Source organism: Palaemon carinicauda, chromosome 39, assembly GCF_036898095.1.
Source record: "Palaemon carinicauda isolate YSFRI2023 chromosome 39, ASM3689809v2, whole genome shotgun sequence".
Classification (NCBI taxonomy): domain Eukaryota; kingdom Metazoa; phylum Arthropoda; class Malacostraca; order Decapoda; family Palaemonidae; genus Palaemon; species Palaemon carinicauda.
In genome coordinates this window covers 39,347,583-39,368,117 of record NC_090763.1, presented here as the reverse complement: position 1 = coordinate 39,368,117, position 20,535 = coordinate 39,347,583, and the positions used below count along the sequence as shown (strand labels likewise).

The window sequence follows — 20,535 nt, the reverse complement described above, 5'->3', positions numbered from 1 at the left end:
ACCTGTGCTTGAGCTCACTTTGCTCTCGGCTCGGATGGTAGTCGGACGTGTCCGCTCTCATCCTTGCCATCATTTTTCAGCCATTTTATGCTTTTTTGCTTTTTCTTTTCTAGTTTTGTGTGTGAAGTTGGCCTCTGCGAATATGCGCACCTGCCCTGGGTTTCCCGACCGCCCCTGTGGAACATTAATGTCGGCGGTCGAGACCGATCTTCACGCCCTTTGCCCTTCCTGTAGGGGCCAATGGTGTGACAGCGATAGCAGGTGTAGGGAGTGGTCTACCTCCCAGTGGGAGAGGTTTTCGCGACGACGGAAGAAGAAGTCCAAATGGGATATTTCTCCTTCGAAGGTTTCTTTGAAAGGAGAAAAACCAAAGGCCTCTCCTTCCGTTGCCCAAACCTCCTCTGAAGCTCCCACTCGATAGGTCTCTTTCGAGAGACCGTCGAGTGGGAGCGTAGACCGATGTACTGTTTACCAAACTCTGGGCTTGAGAGATGACGTTGCTTCCCCTAGCGAAGCAGCTCCACTTCTTCCCCCGGGGGAGGATATGTCACTAATCCCCCTTTTTCAGCTTTGGTCCTCCTTGGGGCTTGAGGGTTCGCCCTCCAAGGAGGTTTTACTTGACTACATCCGATTATGCGCCGCTGTCAAGCAATCGCCGTCACCGACAGAGGTTGATCCTCTGTCTCTTGTCGACGTTGTGGTGTCAGAGGTATCCAATCCAGTACCACCCATCACCTCTGCCTCTTCAAACCCTACAGTAGCTGACGGCTTAGTTTCTCCCATTCCTGTTCAACCTACGAGGGAGAAACTACGTCCAACAGTCTCCTGCTAGTGATTCTTCCCCTCGGGGGAGTTCACTTACAGAGACTCCTCTTCGGAGGACTGCAGAAGGTCAGCTCGCTGACCCTACGGCCCCCAGAGGGCACATTCGTCACAAGGCTTGCCTTCCTTTTTCGCCAGAGAAGCCTTCCTTCACTTGCGGTGAGGAGGCGCCTCTTCGGTTCAACATCTTCAATGCAGTCCCTCGCAGAGGAGCCTCGACATCGATCACTGTTCCTGCATTGATCCTGGACCTTTCTGCAGAACGTTCGTGATCTCCTTCGGTGGAAGGTCGTCCTTTTAAAGGACAAGCCGACCTTCCACCCGACAGACCTTTGTCACCGTTCTTATATAAACCTAATAAGTTTTCATCTGAACACGCTAAGGCGCGCCAACCAGATATGCGCTATGCGCCAACGAAACCTGACGCGCGCTATAGTAGCTCGTCAGGCCCCGTCAACAAACCCTAACACAGGGCATCAAGGGCGTATGCGTCAACACGCACATACGTCCCAAGAGGACCCCAGCTCTTCTACGCTCTATGCACGCACTCTTGCACATACGCGCCCACGTTCTCCTGCGCGCCAGCCCTTGCCTGAGCCTAAGCATACGCGCCCACGCCCAGCTGCGCGCCAACCCTCACCTGCACGCCGTCAACCTCGTGCGCGCCAGCGATCCCCTGCGATCCAGCGCTCCCGCCCAGCAGTTATTTTCCCTGCGCACCCACGATCTACTGATCTGGCCGCTACTGGGAAGTCAACTAGAGTGACTTCTCCCACGTTTCAGCGCTCTCCATCGCCCGCACGCATCCGCAAGGATACGCGCGCGCACTCGCCCATCCTCTCCTACGGATTCGCGCCCACGAGCAGCACAGACTTCCTCCTACGCGCGCCCTACAACTGGCATAGGCGCCCGCGCACTCAATGCCTTGATCTTGCGCACGCGAGAGTATAATACTCTCTCGCGTGCACGCGCTCCTGTGCGCCATCAGTCTCCTGCCCGCGACTCCCGGTATTTTCCCCCGCGCGAGCGCCATTATTCTCCCCCGCGCGAGACTGCTGAACTACGAACAGCAAGGTCGCCATCGCCTCATTCCCCTCCCTGCAAGTGCATACCGGCGCACATTGTGGGAGAAGGGAAGCATCTAGCGGGGTCCAGGATCCCAAAGCCTTTTCAGGCGAACCCAGCAATGATGAGAACTCCTCCCAGGGATCCTTCAATTCCTGTCCCTTCAAGGGGTATGTCTGACCGCGCATCTGTCAGCCAACAGCCCTGGTTCGGTGCACTAATCAGAGCCGTAACGCAGGCGTTCAAGCATGTCTTCTCTGAATTGGGGCACAGATCCTTTGCTGCTTCTACCCCTTTGAAGAGAAAAAGAGGAGTTCCAGATGCGGTAACTTCTCCAAGGGCAAAACTGACTCCACGCAAGCCTTCGAGGCAGGTTCCTTCTTTCCCCCAGACTGTCTCTCCTTCTCCTTCGGACGAAGATTTCCCGTCCTCAGGGGAATCATGCGAGGAGAGACTTTCTCCCATTGCAGCAATGAGGGAAACCTCTCCTCGCTCAGAGATGTCTTCTCAGGTGGGGACTGAAAGGAACATGCCATCCTCATCAATGTTGGAGTCCTACATCCTTCCCAGGAAGGAATCTAAGGACTTTAAAACATTACTGAAGTCCTCTACTAGGACTAGGATGGAGCCAGCTAGCCACTCTGTGAACCTCCGCGACTCTCCCCAGGAAGAGCCTTTGGGGACAGGAGACTTCGCTGCAAGTCCTACATCAGGAGGAGACCAGCAAGAGTCAGAACATGCGGTTTGGCAAGTTCTGACTTTAATGAGGGCTCTCAACGGGTTTTCCGACCCAGAGATCCCTCCTCGAGAGGGCAAGGACACGGTCCAAGCAGAAACCCTCAAAGACCAGTGCAGTGCTGCCCTGGTCTCAGGGGGTTAAGAGTACCAGGGACAAGATCTCTCTACAGCTCTCCGAGATGTCCTCCAACCGTTCCAGTGCCACCAACAAGTTCCTTCCACCTCCTCACGTACAGCAGAGGAGGTACTTTGAGATCCTTAAGGAGCCTTATTTAGCTCTTCCTCTTCACTACTCGCTGGAAGAGCTTACCAGGGGAGTCCCTCTTGAGAGAGACTCCAACCGGCAGGTCTCATTCTCGGCAACAGAGATCCTTAACCAGGAGAAAGTTGCGAAGTGTGCTATGCAAGCCACTTCGTGGCTCGACATCTGGGTGGGGGACCTTAGGTATCCTGATACGTTCTGAGGATTTCTCCAAAGAACGTACCAGGAAAGCTATGGAGACTTTTCTTCTCTCAGGTACTCGCACGATCGAGTTTCTGGCCCACCAAGTCTTGAACTTGTGGGCAAATACCATTCTGAAACGTCGGTATGCAGTAGCTGAGAGATTCCATCAGAAGGTCCCTAGCACCGAGATCAATAGGCTCAGACATTCTTCTCTAGAAGGATCCGTCTTGTTTGAGCCTAAGGATGTGGAACATGCCGCTGAAAGGTGGAGGAAGTCTCATCAAGACTCCCTCCTTCATAGGGCTTTAACATCTAAGCCCTATAAGCCTCCAGCACCACAGCAGTCCCATCCAGTCGAGACCGCTAAAACGACGACAGCAGCGAAGACCTAGTGTCTAAGCCATTTCCTGTCAAAGGAAGGTAAGACAAAAAGTCCTCCAGGGGAGGCAAGAATCCTAGAGGGAGCAGCCGAGGCCGCAAACGCTAGGATAGGCAGTCCTCCTGCATGTCCACCAGTGGGGGGATGCCTACAAAGTTGCTCAAACAGGTGGAAGCAACTCGGGGCCGATTCCTGAACAATCTCCGTGATCAGTCTAGGATATCGCGTCCCGTTCATAACATCTGTACTTCTCCTGACGACGAATCCAGTGTCTTTGGGCTCCCTTGCCATGGGATCGGCAAGGGGGCAAGCCCTTCGGGCAGAAGTCCAGACCCTGTTGAAGAAGGGCGCTCTCCAAGAGGTCCTCGATGAATCTCCAGGCTTCTTCAGTCGACTCTTGTAAAGAAGGCGTCTGGAGGCTGGAGACCAGTCATCGACCTCTCAGCTCTGAACAAGTTTGTCAAACAAACTCCGTTCAGCATGGAGACGGCGGACACGGTCAGACTAGCAGTAAGACCGCAAGACTTCATGTGTACACTGGACCTAAAGGACGTGTACTTCCAGATCCCAGTCCATCCGTCTTCAAGGAAGTACTTGAGGTTCAGCCTAGACAACAGAAAGCACTAGTTCAAGGTGCTGTGCTTCGGTCTCTCCACAGCACCACAAGTTTTCACCAGAGAATTCACCCTAATATCATCTTGGGCACACAGGATTGGCATCCGTCTCCTCCGTTATCTGGACGACTGATTAATCCTAGCAGACTCGGTGTCATCCCTTCAACACCGAGACAAACTTCTGAGACTTTGCCAAGATCTAGGGATCATGGTAAATTTCGAGAAGTCCTCACTGCTTCCCACTCAAAGACTGGTATACCTAGGCATAATTATAGACACCAATCTCCACAAAGCCTTCCCATCAGACGACAGGATAGCAAGGCTGAGGAAGGTCGCAAGACCTTTTCTTAGACGAGAAGAACTTCCAGCCCAATTGTGGTTACGTCTCCTCGATCATCTTTCATCGTTGGCCGGTCTAGTTCCCAACGGTCGCCTCAGGATGATATCCCTCCAGCGGGGACTCATGTCCAGGTGGAATCAAGGGTACGATACGAGAACCTACGAAAAGGAGTGGATCTTCTCGTTCTCCCCCCGTTTTTTATGCTGTTTTCGGACGCTTCAAAAACAGGGTGGGGGCCCCACAAGGTTGAGGAAGGTCGCAAGACCTTTTCTCAGACGAGAAGAACTTCCAGCCCAATTGTGGTTACGTCTCCTCGATCATCTTTCATCGTTGGCCGGTCTAGTTCCCAACGGTCGCCTCAGGATGAGATCCCTCCAGCGGGGACTCATGTCCAGGTGGAATCAAGGGTACGATACGAGAACCTACGAAAAGGAGTGGATCTTCTCGTTCTCCCCCCGTTTTTTATGCTGTTTTCGTACGCTTCAAAAACAGGGTGGGGGCCCCACATGCTGCACCACACGACCTCAGGCCTCTGGTCAGAGTCAGAAAAGTACCTCCATATAAATCTCCTAGAGATGAAGGCCGTCTTTCTGGCCCTTCAACAGTTCCAACAGTACCTGGCAAGTCACTCTGTGGTGGTGGTGATGAGCGACAACACCACAGTAGTTGCCTACATCAACAAACAAGGAGGTACTTTATTGCAGCAACTATGCCATCTAGCAGTAGAGATACTGAGATGGGCCGAAGTCCACTCGATACCACTATCGGCACGCTTCATTCTGGGCTAAAGGAATGTGCTCGCCGGCAATCTGAGAAGAGCTTCTCAGATAGTGAGTACCGGGTGGTCTTTGGATCATCTAGTAGCCAACAAAGTCCTGACTTTGTGGGGTTCTCTGACAGTGGATCTTTTCGCTACGGCCCTGAACTTCAGGCTCCCGATGTACTGTTCCCCAGTCCCAGACCCCAAGGCTCTCTGGCAAGATGCTTTCCAACAACGGTGGGACAACATCGACGTTTACGCCTTTCCCCCGTTCTGTCTGATGAGGAGGGTACTCAACAAGACCAGAACATCGGTTAATCTTTCAATGACCCTTATAGCTCTGCTATGGCATCACGCGGAATGGTTCCCGGACCTTCTGCAACTCCTAACGGAGCTACCAAGAGAACTCCCTCCATGACACAATCTACTCAAACAACCACATGCCAACATCTTCCACAAAGCCGTAGGTTCATTACGACTATCCAGCATCTCCTCTCTGAGAGAGGATTTTCGCAACAAGTTGCTGTCAGGATGTCTGGACACCTGCGAAAGTCTTCGGCAGCAGTCTACTAGGCAAAGTGGAAAGTTTTCTGTGGTTGGTGTCATGGAAGGGGTATCTCTCCACTCGATGCTACTATTCCAACAATAGCAGAGTTCCTCGTGTATTTGCGGGAAGAAATGGGCCTTTCAGTCTCGGTAGTGAAAGGCTATCGCTCAGCCTCAAGTCTAGCCTTCAGGCTGGAAGGAATGGACATTTCTTCATCGCTAGAACTTTCCTTACTCATACGTAGTTATGAACTTACCTGCCCTCAGTCGGAAGTGAGACCTCCCCCATGGAACGTGGTTCGAGTTCTCAGGTCTCTTAAGAGACCTCCCTATGAACCATTACGCCAGGCATCAGATCGCCACCTAACTTGGAAGACGGTATTCCTGCTAGCTTTGGCCTCGGCCAAGCGAGTCGGCGAACTTCATGGTCTCTCGTATGACATCGCCCATTCAAGGGGATGGGGGGAGGTAACGTTCAGCCTCGTCCCTGAGTTTATTGCTAAGATCAGAATCCTGGAGTGGCGGATCCTCGATTTGACTCCTCCTGGATTTCTAGTCTCCGTACTGTAACAGATGACCCAGTCCATGTCTTACTATACCCAGTAAGAAGCTTGAGGCTGTACCTCAAAAGAACAGCTGCAGCCCGTCCTCATGTACTAGCTCTATTCGTCAGCACAGGAAGGACTAAGAGGAGGGTCACCAAGAACACCATCTCTGCATGAATTCGTAGGGTCATTGACCTGGCCTTGAATCCAGACCCTCCTCCATCACGTCGCCCTAGAGCACATGATGTCTTCAAGCTGGGGTGTGGAAACGTCAAACATCATTCGCATCCCACTACCTGCAAAACGTGACCCACAGGAGACTCGATACGTTCGCTATCGGCCCTGTGGTGGTTGCACAACAGCTGGTTTGAAACCTCAAGCTCCTTATTGGACAAGTAGAAGAAGGTTAAGGGCATTGTTACCCGGTTTTAGTCTGCATGAATGAAAAGGTTTGAATGGCCCTTATTCTTTTCTTCATCATCCCCTCTCTTGGGGAAAGCAGCATCCTGGGTTCTCTGCATAGCTGACCTCAAACCACTGCAGGTAAACCATGCTCCCTTGTGTTCCTAGCTTTAAGATTAATACTGTTACGTCCCCATACCCTAACGAGGTGGTATTGGGAGAGTCTACAAGTTTCCATCTAAAGAACTTCAGAACAACTTCCTAGGACAAGTCACACTTCTTCATACCTTCACACACAGCTTGCGTAGGCCGCAGTCCTTGCGTAACAAGGTTCTAGCGAGGTGCAGGGACTCTTTATTTCTTGGGTGCTTACACACTCAAATAACGAGTCCCCGGGCAAAGCCAAAAGTCAGACTGGCTGGGACGTCCACCCTTCCTAATGGGTGAATCACCCCTATTAAATAGCGTGGTTTGTATTCCAGTTACGGAACAAATGACAAATTCGTAGATAATTTGTATTTTTCGTAACTACAAACCTTAGCTATTTAACCAAACTGGCCTGCCAGACCTATCCCCCTTGAAGTCCTACCTCCAAGCAAAGTGAGCTCAAGCACAGGTGTGTAAGGGTGGGGGGGGGGGGGGGTAGCAAGCTACCCTCCCCTACCCCCGCTAACTAGCGGTGTGGGTAGTAAACCCTCGTTAGAAATTAATGGCTCGTCATTTCAGCTACGCCGAAAGTAATACACCTATTAAATAGGTAAGGTTTGTATAGTTAGGAAAAATACAAATTATCTACGAATTTGTCATGTTTTCTATTATCTTATTCTCTTCGTACGGCTGCTGTAATTCTATCATTTTCCTTCTCATGTCGCTGACGTCTGGACAGTCGAGAATGAAATGGGCGAGGTCTTCAGTATCTGCCCCACATAGCTTACATTCTACCCTTCCTCCTACTTCAAGTCTTTTCTTATCATTTAATCTTGAACAGTTGGCCCTAGCTCTATACAGTACATAATAATGGAATCAGGTTTGTTGTCAAAGAACATTTCTTCTCCTATTTGACCTTTTTTGTATTTCTAAATTATTTTTTTTTTTTATCTCATCACTCCACTTTTTACCATCTACTTCTCTAATATTGGCCTTGAGCTCTTCTCTTCCCATTCTCCTAAAGGTTCTTTGTTCCGTAACTGGAATTCAAACCACACTATTTATTAGGATACAAGTATCAGGTAACAACAAATATAATCGGTGGGTGAGAATGGGACACTATGGTGCAGTGGAAAAATACACTGTTTACACAAATATAAAAAGTATTTATTTTGAGAAAAAAAATAGTGAGGAGAAGGTACAGGTCTTCTAAAACCAGGAGGTGAGACAAAAATATCTTCATACTGAACCTCTTAGGAATCAATCCTCTAAATATTTAATCTACATATACAAGGATAACTAAAGACCAACTTAAGCTTAGATATTTGGGCTAAATTCAAATGTAATTTGACAGGTCACTTCAAATAGGATCAAAGGGATTGTAAAACAATATTACCCATCTCTACATTCTCACTTTTAACATCAGAAAAATCCCCCTTCTCTAGATTGCATAGTCACACCGGAAAAAAATAAGGTTCAGTATAAGTCATTTTTTCTAATAAAGTCCTATTTGGTTGGTGATGCAGATTTTCTAGAAATTATCTTCATGGCAGAGCCTTTTCGGTCAAGGTTGACATAGCCAAGACAAAGTTCCAAGTTTGTGACATGAGAAAACTTCAAGCTTGTAGAACCCCACCACATTGCGGTTAGCGATACACACAATGAGTCGGCAGAATCTGGTAAAAGATCTCCGAATATCTATTCAACCGTAAGGTTTTCTTTCACAGAAGTGTCCACTGCACTAATATCCTAAGAATTCCCCATGTTGAAAAACCAGAAAATATCCAATCACCAGCTTGACAAGTCTACATCACCTTCAAAAGCTCTCTCACCTCCCATCCTTAACAGGTTCTTCACACTTCAAGTCAGACAATTTACTCAGGCAAACTTGCCTTTGACAGTCTTCACCAGGCTGACCAGCGGTGTAAACAGGTGCAGGATTATGAAATGTTACTCTTATTCCAGTACCTCTACTTGACTCCCTATTGGGTGTAGGGTATTGCTGTTATTACCTGTTAAAAGAAACAATAAAAGAATGTCCTTTTTTGGGGAGCCACCAGAGGGTTAACAAAAATATTACAATTTATCATGAATTTAAATGACAGTTTATAAAATGACATGTATTTTTTGTAACACAAACCGTAATTCATTGTGAAGTCCCATTCAGTTGCTTCTTGCCTCGACCTTACCGGGTTTATTTTTTGCACTGTCTGCAATCAGTTGGACCAGCCATGCTTTCTTCTTATTCCGATTCACTTGAATATTCTTCCTCTCCTTTTCCCTCTTTCACTTCCTTTTTTCTCACTTTCACACCCACTGCACCTTTGACTTATTCTCTCTTTGGCACCATGTGTAATATCTTTTGGGCTCGAGTATGTGTTCTAGAGGCTTTTTTTCTAATATTAAAACTAAAATTACACATCACCCATGCTCACCACTTGTCAGTAATTACCTGTTTTCAATATCAAACTTACCCGATGATCATATAGCTGCATCCCTGCTGCCCGACAGAAAAAATCTACGGGAGGAATACGCCAACGATCGCTATACAGGTGGGGGTGTACATCAACAGCGCCATCTGTCAAGTAGGTACTCAAGTACTCGATGTCAACAACGAACCAATTTTCCCTCTGTCGTGCCACAGGCAAGACCTACTAAATACGCCGTCCCTAACTGGATTTGTTTTCACAACGATTTGGTGAAGTACACTATTCCAGTTTTGAGCTTTCGCTATGCAGGGTTTTATCTTCATTTCAAAACTTGAACTCGTTTTGGATAGATTTAATTATGGTGACGAAGAGAGTATGAACTCTCTTTCACTTTTAAATGGCCGACCCTTCCCTTAGACGGAAGTGTTGGTGACGAAGAGAGTATGGACTCTCTTTCACTTTTAAATGGCCGACCCTTCCCTTAGACGGAAGTGTGTTTAGGTTTTTGGTAATTTTGCTTAACAAGTTATAGATCTATTTATTTTATATCTCTCCGCCTTTATAGGCCTCTTCGATTAACTTTCCATTTATTATAAAATTATAAAAATTAATTTTTATGTTTGTTTATATGCGACCTTTCCTAATAGTAGGCGGTCCTTACTTGGAACCGAAGTTAATTAACATTGAGCCCGTCATATCGTATTTACCTTTTAAGAATTTAATACTTTATAATTTTAATGTTTTATGAAAGAATTTCTTTGATAGTCTCGTACTGTTTTTAAAGATGAACTAACGTTTAGTTTAGTCTCCGCAGTTGTTGACGTTCAGAACGTTCAACATGCGCTTTATCGTTACGATAGAGAGAGAGTATTTCACGGTTTCACGTTGCAGTAAGAGTAAACCGATTCTAGCGTTTCGTTCATTCTTTCTTAGCTTAAATGGTTTAAATTCTAAATAAAGGAACTTTTTATTTGGGAAACCTTTCAGTTTTTTCCTTTATCAAATAATATGTTTTAACGATATATAATTGGGCTCTTCTCTCAGGTTCTAAGTCAAGAGAGAAGAGAGAGAGAGATAGAGACGGAGGGAGAGAGAGGAGAATAAACGTTTCGTTCAAGCGGGTAACGTTGTTCTCGTTTTTTACTCTTCTCCCTAGTCGCTGTAGGGGAAGAAGGTAAAACGTTTCTAGAGTTTTATTCTTGTTCCCAGGCTTTATGCGGTGAGAGATTTTAAACGTAGTTTATTTGATCTAGTGTTTAGTCTCTTTTCCAGCCACTGAATTCTTTATCTTTAATTATGTTTTTCTGTTGCATTGTAATACTGTTTTCGCAATTACTACCTTTTAATGAAGGATAGAATTGCGTGTTTCAGATAGAAATCAGTTACAGTTTCGATTTCAGTGAAATAAGTGCTAACAGAAAATCAAAAGTGATAAAGTGATATGCGCAAAGTGTTACAGTGTTGCGTTCGAGGGTTCGTCTGTTCGTGCCAATGGTTCACCTAGTCCGATACCTCTTACAAGCTCCCAAGCCCAGGGGAGAAGTAATGTCGAAGGACTTATGGGTTCCACAGGCCTTGATCGACGAACAGACGTTTCCCTCCGTGGTTTCGGGTGTATCTACACACGTTGCCGACGTGATCACCCCACCCACACAAAGACGAGAGAGCCCATTTATTCCTCGTCTGCGGAAGAGGTTTCTCGCAAGTCGGTCCCTTCCGCGCAAGTCCAACGGCCTAGGTGTAGCCACTGGGTCAGTCCGGACTCGCTGCAGTCATCCGACGACTGCACACCTTCCGAGAGAGGCAAGGTGGTACCGCAACAGGCAGTAACTCCGTCTGTTGCCGCACCAACTGTTTTAGACCCTCAGTCACAACGGACAGTAGCTCCGTTTGTTGCCGTCTTTTATAGACCCTAGTGGTCTATGCTGCAGATATGCAGTCTCAGCTTGCTTCCTTCATGCAGGAGTATCGTGCTGAGAAGGTTGACACTGCACCTGTTAACCTACAACCTGCCACGGTTGTGCGCTCAGCAGATACTGCGGCTGCCTGCTCCCACACTCCACCTGTGAGAGCTCCACCGATGCGCAGTCGATCCTGCCAGATGCATGTTCATGCTGCACCCTCCGTTAACATGCGTGAGCTACCGCATCAGCAGTGGGAAGGTGCTGTCAAGCTGCCGTGTTTTGCCGCAATGCGGCATGCTCCGCAACCCACGGCAGTCCCTCCCACGCACCAGCACTCCGCTTTTGTTGTTGCCAGCTCCCACAATCAGACTGCGGAGAAGGTTGACGATGCACCCGTTGGCCTACAGCCTGCCACGGTTGTGCGCCCGGCATGGCTGCCTGCTCCCACACTCTTGTTGTGAGAGCTCCTCCACCCATGCGCAGTCGACCCTGCCAGATGCATGCTGACTCCCACAGACACACGGAGCACTCCGTTGCCGTGCGTGAGCTACCACAAGCTGCCGTGTTTTGACACGGTGTGTCAGCCTCCGCAACACACTGTGGTTACCGCCACTCGTCCGCAGCAAACTAGTCAGTCAGGAGTTGAGGCTTCCCCACACAGCTTTGGTTGTTGCCAACTCACAGACTGTCAAACAGTTACATGACGTTGCCTTCTGTTGTGCTACTAATACACCAGTGCTGTATGTCCTCACGCACCTGTTGGGGTTGACAGTTCAGTTTTTGACAGTTCACAGACTGTCAAGCAGTTTCATAACGTTGCCTTCTGGTCTGCTGCTTATGCACCAGTGAAACCCTCACTGAGATAACCTAGCTTTTCTCGGACATGGTTCCTGTAGATGAGAAAGTGCTGTTCTCCCTCCTTCTGATATTCCCTTGAGGACTCTGTCATTTGGAGAGAAGCCTTAAGCTGCTTAGCCTCCTATGGACTTTAATTAAAGCATAACATGCTTCCAGGGAGGGTAAATGGTTCCGCTTCAGTCGCTAACCCCGTCTGTTGCCACACCTGCTCCCATAGACCTTGGGCTTTGTTGCAAGACATGCAGTCCAAGCTTAGTCCTTGATAGAGAATTCTTTACGGAGAAGAACCTTCTTGCCAACAACCTTCCTACCGGTTGGTTGTACGCCCTGTTGACGCTGAGGTATCCTACTCACGTCCGCCAGTTGAGATGGTTCCTCCACCGGTGCGACCCAGTGTGGGTTGCCAGTCGCACGTTGACGTTAAGCGAATCTCGGAGGTGGTTGTGGACGTTCAGTGTGTCACTGGGAAGACGTTCAACAACCAGCAGAGGTGACTTGTTGTGACGCAGTGCGGCAACCTCAGCAACCCGATAAGGGGTTGTCTGCACAACCCAGACAGTCTAGACAGTTTCGGGTTGTCGCTGTACTTCCTCGCTTCCCCATGGTTGACAGTTCACAGACTGTGCAGCAGTACCATGATCTTGTGTCCAGCTCCGTCACGCATCCACCAGTGCGACCGGATTCAGCGAGTCAGACGTTGCCCACTCCGTTGCCGTTTCCTCATCAGTTTCGGATGAGGAACCCTCTGATGAGGACATGGCTGAACAAGACGATCAACCCCCAGCCCTGCTATCCATCCAGAAGATGCTGAAGAAGGAACACGGCCCTGTCAGGCTGTGGATGAGTCTGGTTAGGACACTGTCATCCGTGGTTCAATTGGTGTCACTTGGAAGACTACACCTCCGTCCTCTTCGGTTTCATCTAGCTCTTCACTGGAAAAGGACAAGACGCTAGAAGCGGTCTCGATCCCGGTTTCCGGAAGATAAGTCTGGTCTGACTTGATGAAAGGACTTTATCAACCTTTGATAGGGTCTTCCCCTGACTGTTCAGACTCCCAACCACGTTCTCTTCTCAGACGCATCGGACGTAGGCTGGGGTGCGACCTTAGGCGGTAGGGAATGCTCGGGATTATGGAACTCGAGTCAAAGGACAATGCATTTCAACTGCAAGAAGCTTCTGGCAGTACGTCTGACCTGGAAAAGCTTCAGGTCTCTCCTTCAAGGCAAAGTAGTGGAGGTGAACACGGACAACTCCCTGCTTTGATGTACATCTCCTAGCAAGGAGGGACCTACTCTCTGACATGGTACGAGTTTGCAAGTGACCTCCTCTCCTGTTCAACAGGTCTAGCCTTTTCACTAGTAACAAGTTTCTTCCAAGGCAACTTGAATGTCTTAGCAGTAGGAAGGGACAATAATTCCAACATATTGGACCCTCCACAAGGATGTATGCAAGAGACTTTGGGTCACCTGGGGCCAGCCAACCATAGATCTCTTCGCAACCTCGATGTCCAAGAGGCTCTCAATACTTTGCTCACCTATCCCGGACCCAGCAGTAGTTCTTTTAGATGCCTTTCGACTAGATTGGTCTCATCTAGATCTATATGCATTCCCTCCGTTCTAGATTGTCAACAAGGTACTGCAGAAGTTCGCCTCTCACGAAGGGACAAAGTTGACACTAGTTGCTTCCCTCTGGCCCGCGAGAGAATAACTTACCGAGGTACTTCGATGGCTAGTAGACGTTCCCAGAACTCTTCCCCTAAGGGTGGACCTGCTACGTCTGCCACGCGTAAAGAAGGTACTCCAAGGCCTCCACGCTCTTCGTCTCACTGCCTTCAGAGTATCGAAAGACTCTCGAGAACTAGAGGTTTTTCGAAGGAGGCAACCAGAGCGATTGCTAGAGCAAGGAGAACATCCACCCTTAGAGTCTACCAATCGAAGTGGGAAATCTTCCGAAACTGGTGCAAGTCAGTATCCGTATCCTCGACCAGTACCTCTGTAACTCAAATAGCTGACTTCCTCTTATATCTGAGGAAAGAGCGATCTCTTTCAGCTCCCACTATCAAAGGTTACAGAAGCATGTTGGCATCAGTCTTCCGTCACAGAGGCTTAGATCTTTCCAACAATAAAGATCTACAGGACCTCCCTAAGTCTTTTGAGACCACGAAGGAGCGTCGTTTGGTTACACCTGGTTGGAATTTAGACGTGGTTCTAAGATTCCTTATGTTAGACAGGTTCGAACCACTTCAATCAGCCTCCCTGAAAGATCTCACCTTTAAGACTCTTTTCCTGATATGCTTATCCACAGCTAAAAGAGTCAGTGAGATTCATGCCTTCAGCAAGAACATCGGATTCTCATCCGAAACGGCTACATGTTCTACATCTTGGTTTTCTAGCCAAACACGAGCTGCCTTCTCGGCCTTGACCAATATCGTTCGATATTCCAAACTTATCGTATGGTTCGAAATGAACTAGAAAGAGTATTATGTCCTGTAAGAGCTCTTAAGTTCTATTTAAAACCTTTACGAGGCCCGTCTGAAGCTTTATGGTGTTCAGTTAAGAATTCATCTTTGCCTAGGCCTATGTCAGAGAATTCTTTATCCTATTTTTATCAGACTGTTAATACGAGAAGCTCATTCCCTTCTGAATGAGGAAGACCAAGCTTGGCTGAAGGTAAGGACACACGAAGTTAGAGCTGTCACAACTTCCGTGACCTTTAAACAAAATAGATCTCTGAAAAATAGATTCGACGCAACCTATTGGAAAAGCAAATCCGTGTTCGCGTCTTTTATCTTAAGAATGTCCAGTCTCTTTACGAGAACTGCTACACTCTGGGACCATTCGTAGCAACGAGTACAGTAGTGGTGGGGGTCCACCACTACAATTCCCTAATTCCAGAACCTTTTTAATCTTTCTCTTGAAATATTTTTGGGTTGTCCGGAAGGCTAAGAAGCCTTTCGCATCCTACTTGATTTGGCGGGTGGTCAAAATCATTTCTTGAGAAGCGCCTAGATTAGAGGGTTTGATGAGGACCTTTAGTATGGGTTGCAACCCTTCATACTTCAGCTCCTAGGAGTCGCTCAGCATCCTATGAGGATCGCGAGGCTCAGTAAGGAAGACGTACTTAAAAAGGCAGAGTAATTGTTCAAGTCGTCTTCCTTACCAGGTACTTATTTATTTTATGCTTGTTATTTTGAATAACTGCTAAAATGAAATACGGAATACTTAGCTCATAATGTCAACTTGTTATGCTGGTCTCTACCCACCCCCCTGGGTGTGAATCAGCTATATGATCATCGGGTAAGTTTGATATTGAAAAATGTTATTTTCCTTAGTAAAATAAATTTTTGAATATACTTACCCGATGATCATAAATTAAAGGACCCACCCTTCCTCCCCAATAGAGAACCAGTGGGACAGAGGAGAAAATTGGTTCGTTGTTGACATCGAGTACTTGAGTACCTACTTGACAGATGGCGCTGTTGATGTACACCCCCACCTGTATAGCGATCGCTGGCGTATTCCTCCCGTAGATTTTTTCTGTCGGGCAGCAGGGATGCAGCTATATGATCATCGGGTAAGTATATTCAAAAATTTATTTTACTAAGGAAAATAACATATTAACAGCTTCAGTTATTTCCCCCCTATTTTAAAGGACTCCTGTTTGTATAACTAGAAATCTACAAATTACGTTTTAGATATTTTTTCTTAACTACCTAGCCTATACAGTCTCAAGCTTAAGGTCAAAAGCAACCACCAGCTAACTGACAGATGGGCACGGTTTCCAGACACCACTCGTCATTAGTATTAACGACCTGGTTAACAATTTAATGGGTGTTCAGTGTAGTCTGAAGTCACTCTGAAAGACTTGGGTATGTGTTGCAAGGAAAAAATACAAATTATTTAAAAAATTTGTCATTTTGTTATATGGTTACATGGAAACTTGCTTATCTTATTTTTTTCGTGCAATGAATAAATTTCTTATTCAGATTGTCCTTTCATTTTATGCCTTTTGGATTTTCAATTTTAAATCCTTGAAGCTGAAATGATGTCTATCCTTCCATTTTAGAGTTATTAATATGTAGTATTTTGTGATTTTCAGTTATTGCTGCCAGCTCAGTAGCCAACATCGTCAAGAGCTCGTTGGGACCTGTTGGCCTTGATAAAATGATTGTTGATGATGTTGGAGTAAGTAACTTTTGTGTGTTTTAAATTTTAATGATTATTTTCAAGTTAGCCTCAATGGTTTTATGAATTTATGTGGTAGTTTGATTCAATCTTTTTGATATAAGAATTCTAAACAGTATGAGCTGGTTCAAGCTTTGATTTTTTTTTTTTTTTTTTTTTTTTTTTTCCCAAGATATATCTGCACTAATGATACATTGTTAGTGATGTACTCAAAAGATTTCCTTATACAATGCACAACAGTATAGGTTTACCATATTTTCTTAATACTGTATGTGTTGAAGAAGAATATTTTATTTTGTTGGTTTATCCAGTTTTTATGATACCATGAGGTGCTCGCACTGAAGGCATTACTGTACAGTACTTAGTACCCTGCTGGGTTGGTGGTTAGTAATGTTGGGTACACTAAAGACCTAAAGACAACTCATGATGGTCTAGTGCTGTTGTTCCCCCCCCCCCCCCTTAAGGGCCACTGCCTTTTTAAACTTCTATTCTCCTGTTAATGCTTACTTATTCCTTCATTCATATATGGCCCAAATTCATAGGTTCATCTACAGTGAATCCCTGAAGTAGGTTGCGGAGTCCTTAACTTTACTGAATGTAAATAAGATTCACTTTTTGTTCATGAAATGTTTATCATCACTTAGAAGGCATCACATGACAATGATAATATCTGCAATGAAAGATAGCACGATGAGAAATAAAATGGCATTTGCATCGGCAGTCAAAATAAATTCAATATGAAATTACACTGACAGCTAATAGCATATATAAGTCAGTTAGTAAATTCACAGTATACACAGCTAGCTAATGAACCATTTGCTGCTAGCATATAATAGATAATAAAGTTTAGCTAAAGTCTATAGACAATAATACTGTACCATATACGCAGCGAGTAAATGAGCTGCCAAACTGAAACACCATTTGCTTACATTCTCACAAATGAGCGCCAATGTATAGGTGACGCAATACACATAAATGAAATAGGATCCTATAATGCACATAATGTATAGACGACACAATACACATAAATGAAATAGGATCCTATAATGCACATAAATGAAATAGGATCATATAATAATTATAACATGTACAACAGATATGAATAGACAATCCTCTAGAATCCTACAGATAATATACTGACAAGATTTTGATACTTATTTATGCTAGTGTTGAAAGGTTGCACTGTATTTTTTATTGTGAAATGTTGAAGCATTTACTCTGTTCTGTTATGTTTATATTTCCCCATTTTCCATTTAACTTTATAGGATGTAACAGTAACAAATGATGGTGCAACCATATTGAAACTTCTAGAGGTAGAACACCCAGCAGCACGTGTTTTAGTAGAACTGGCGCAATTGCAAGATGAGGAGGTAAGTTAGGCGTCTTTTTGTGTTGTATGTTAACTAAAGAATTCAAACCATTCTCTGTGTGGTAGGAGAACAAAAGGAAATATAAAACTGTTAGTTATTAAAGATTAAGTCTTCTGTATCTAAAATTTTTAGGCTTCCTTTTTAGAAGTTTATATATGAAAGATCTAATTTAATGTTGTTATTGTTCTCAAAATATTTTGTTTTGATTATTCATTACTTTTGTAGTTAATTTCCTTGTTTCCTTTCCACACTTGGCTATTTTTCACTGTTGGAGCCCTTAAGCTTATAGCATCCTGCTTTTCCAACTAGGATTGTAGCTGAGCTTGTAATTATAACATTGATTAGTTAGAAAAATCAATAGGATACTGATTTAATTTTTTTTTTAATTCATTATTTTCATAAGTTGTTACCAACTTATTTTGTATTTTTTTTATGCCCAAATTGAATTTTTTAATGACTTTTTTGCAATTAAAAATGGATCTTATAAGGACATTATTGGATTTGAAGATTTATCTTAAAAAATTTTTCCAAAAGTAAGTTACCATTGAATTAGCGTAACTCTTTGAATGACTACATAAGCTACATAAGACATGTAAATCTTCAAATTATTCTGTGAAAAATTGGATGCTGCTTAATAATTTGTATAAACAAAGTGATTCTGAAGGACTTCCCTGAAAGAGATTTGGAGTGTGTTCTTGGGTTACGTCATTTCGTGGATACGACTTATTTCTCTTAAACATTAACTTTTAGCTATAGTGTTCGTATTCACACACTTCAGTTGTGTATAACAAAAGGTAGTTCCCCAAGTTATACTTGAATTGAGGAAGTTTTTTTTTTTTTTAATTTTTATTCTAATATATCTCAAATTTATTTTGGTGATTTATATTTTATAGGTTGGTGATGGAACAACAAGTGTTGTCATCATTGCTGCTGAACTTCTGAAGTCTGCAGATGACCTTGTAAAACAGAAGATTCATCCTACATCCATCATTGCTGGATACAAACTGGCTTGCAAGTAGGTCCAATAAAAAGTTTTACTGTAACATTTAAAAAAAATATTTTCATCTTGTGCTTCTGTCTTTTCATATTTACTGTCTTTATACATGCATATTTTAGATTAAGACACAGAAACCAGCAAATTTCCACAGAATATCATATGTGTATATTTATAGGTTTGTAAGTGCAAGGTAGGGAAGTTGGAGGGAAGGTAGGCTTAAATGCATCGCTGCAAATGTTGATGTATTGTTTTTAAAATTATACATTTTGGTGTGACTGGGATTGCTTGGCTAAGGAAACATGTGAAAAAGAATAGGTAACTGAAGATTTAAAGATTACTCCTGAGTAGCAGAGGGGTTATAGAAGATCATTATGCTCTCGTGATGTCTGAGGGTCCAAATGAATACTCTACACCTGTTATCCATGCTCAAGTCCCCTCTCCACCATAGCTAAAACCAATGTCTTACTACAGTAACATCGCTAGTGTAATGAATTTGAATGGCCGATATTGAAAAAAAAAGCTATTGCTAATTAGTCACTTATTTTCAGGGAAGCATGTCGGTATATCCAAAACAATCTTACTATCAATACAGATGAACTTGGAAGAGAATGTATTGTATCAGCAGCAAAGACAGCTATGTCATCCAAGGTGAGAGATAATTTTTTTTTCTATGAATTTTGTGAATGTGAATACTCTGAATAGATTAAAAAAGAATTGTATTGGCAGAAGGGAAAACAATTGGAATCCCAAAAGTTCAAACTTGCAGCAAACATTTTTATGTTGAACAGGCTGACATAAGTCTTTTTATAGTTTATATTTGTAGTACCTGTTTTAAATTTACTGTTTTTAAACTATTTTATATTAATTGTTCATTATTTCTCATATCGTTTATTTATTTCCTTATTTTCTTTCCTCAGTGGGCTCTTTTTCCATGTTGGAGCCCTTGGCTAATAATAATTATAAGGATATTCTTTCATTTTGCATTTTATGCAGTGTAGTGCCCCTTTCAATTGCTCTCATACAAATCTCTTTGTAATCTAGTGGTACTGTACCACCGGAAGGTGATTTTATAGAGTCTCATACCAAATCATTTGCTACTGTAACAAACTTCTTAAAATGATGAGTGTCAGGTGTATAGTTAACCAAGTAATATTGTTGGTATTTAAAGATAAATTTTGAAAATTAAGTTATAATTTAGAACTTTGTGCTCAATGGAAAAGTGCCATCTTCCCATAGATTTGATTAAAGAATGTACAGTAGTCCAAATTCTATAGGTTTAGCCCATTTCAAAATTAATAGCATGTGTTTTAAAAAAAGTCATTAAAGGAATTTTAAGTTTCAGACCATACATGCAATAATTTTAGCACTAGCTGCATTAATCATAATTCAAATTTATTGATTTAAACTATATTGTCAGTTGGGAATAAACTTTACTTCTTTGTCTCCAAGATTGTTAATTTGTGTAAACTTACCAGCAAGATGCAAAAATATGTCCTTGTTACCACGCCAAGAGGAGGCAAGGAAAAGATGGGCGGAATATTTTGAAAGTTTACTGAATGTTGAGGATAATAGGGAGGCAGATATAATTGCTGTTGCGGGTGTTGAGGTGCCAGTGATGGGAGATGAAAATGAGAGAGAGATTACAATAGATGAAGTGAGGAGAGCACTAGATGAAACGGGAGTAGGAAAAGCGTCTGGTATGGATGGTGTGAGAGCTGAGATGTTGAAGGAAGGGGGTTTGACTGTACTTGAATGGTTGGTGAGATTGTTTAATATGTGTTTTGTGTTGTCAATGGTACCAGTAGATTGTGTTTGTGCATGTATTGTACCACTATATAAGGGTAAGGGAGATGTGCATGAGTGTTGTAATTCAAGAGGTATTAGTTTGTTGAGTGTAGTTGGAAAAGTGTATGGTAGAGTAATGATTAATAGGATTAAGGATAAAACAGAGAATGCAATCTTAGAAGTACAGGGTGGTTTTAGAAGAGGT

The 20,535-nt window shown here is 44.2% G+C and overlaps 1 protein-coding gene across 1 annotated transcript in view; it reads left to right on the top strand.

Annotated features, from left to right (window-relative positions):
- The window catches only part of CCT1 (chaperonin containing TCP1 subunit 1), a 57,543-nt gene that overhangs the window by 4,411 nt on the left and 32,597 nt on the right, over window positions 1-20,535 (top strand). The window contains exons 2-5 of the mRNA XM_068362803.1: window positions 16,093-16,178; window positions 17,444-17,548; window positions 18,442-18,563; window positions 19,094-19,193. Of these exons, the coding sequence (XP_068218904.1) occupies window positions 16,093-16,178; window positions 17,444-17,548; window positions 18,442-18,563; window positions 19,094-19,193 (413 nt within the window). The remainder of the gene's footprint in view (window positions 1-16,092; window positions 16,179-17,443; window positions 17,549-18,441; window positions 18,564-19,093; window positions 19,194-20,535) is intronic.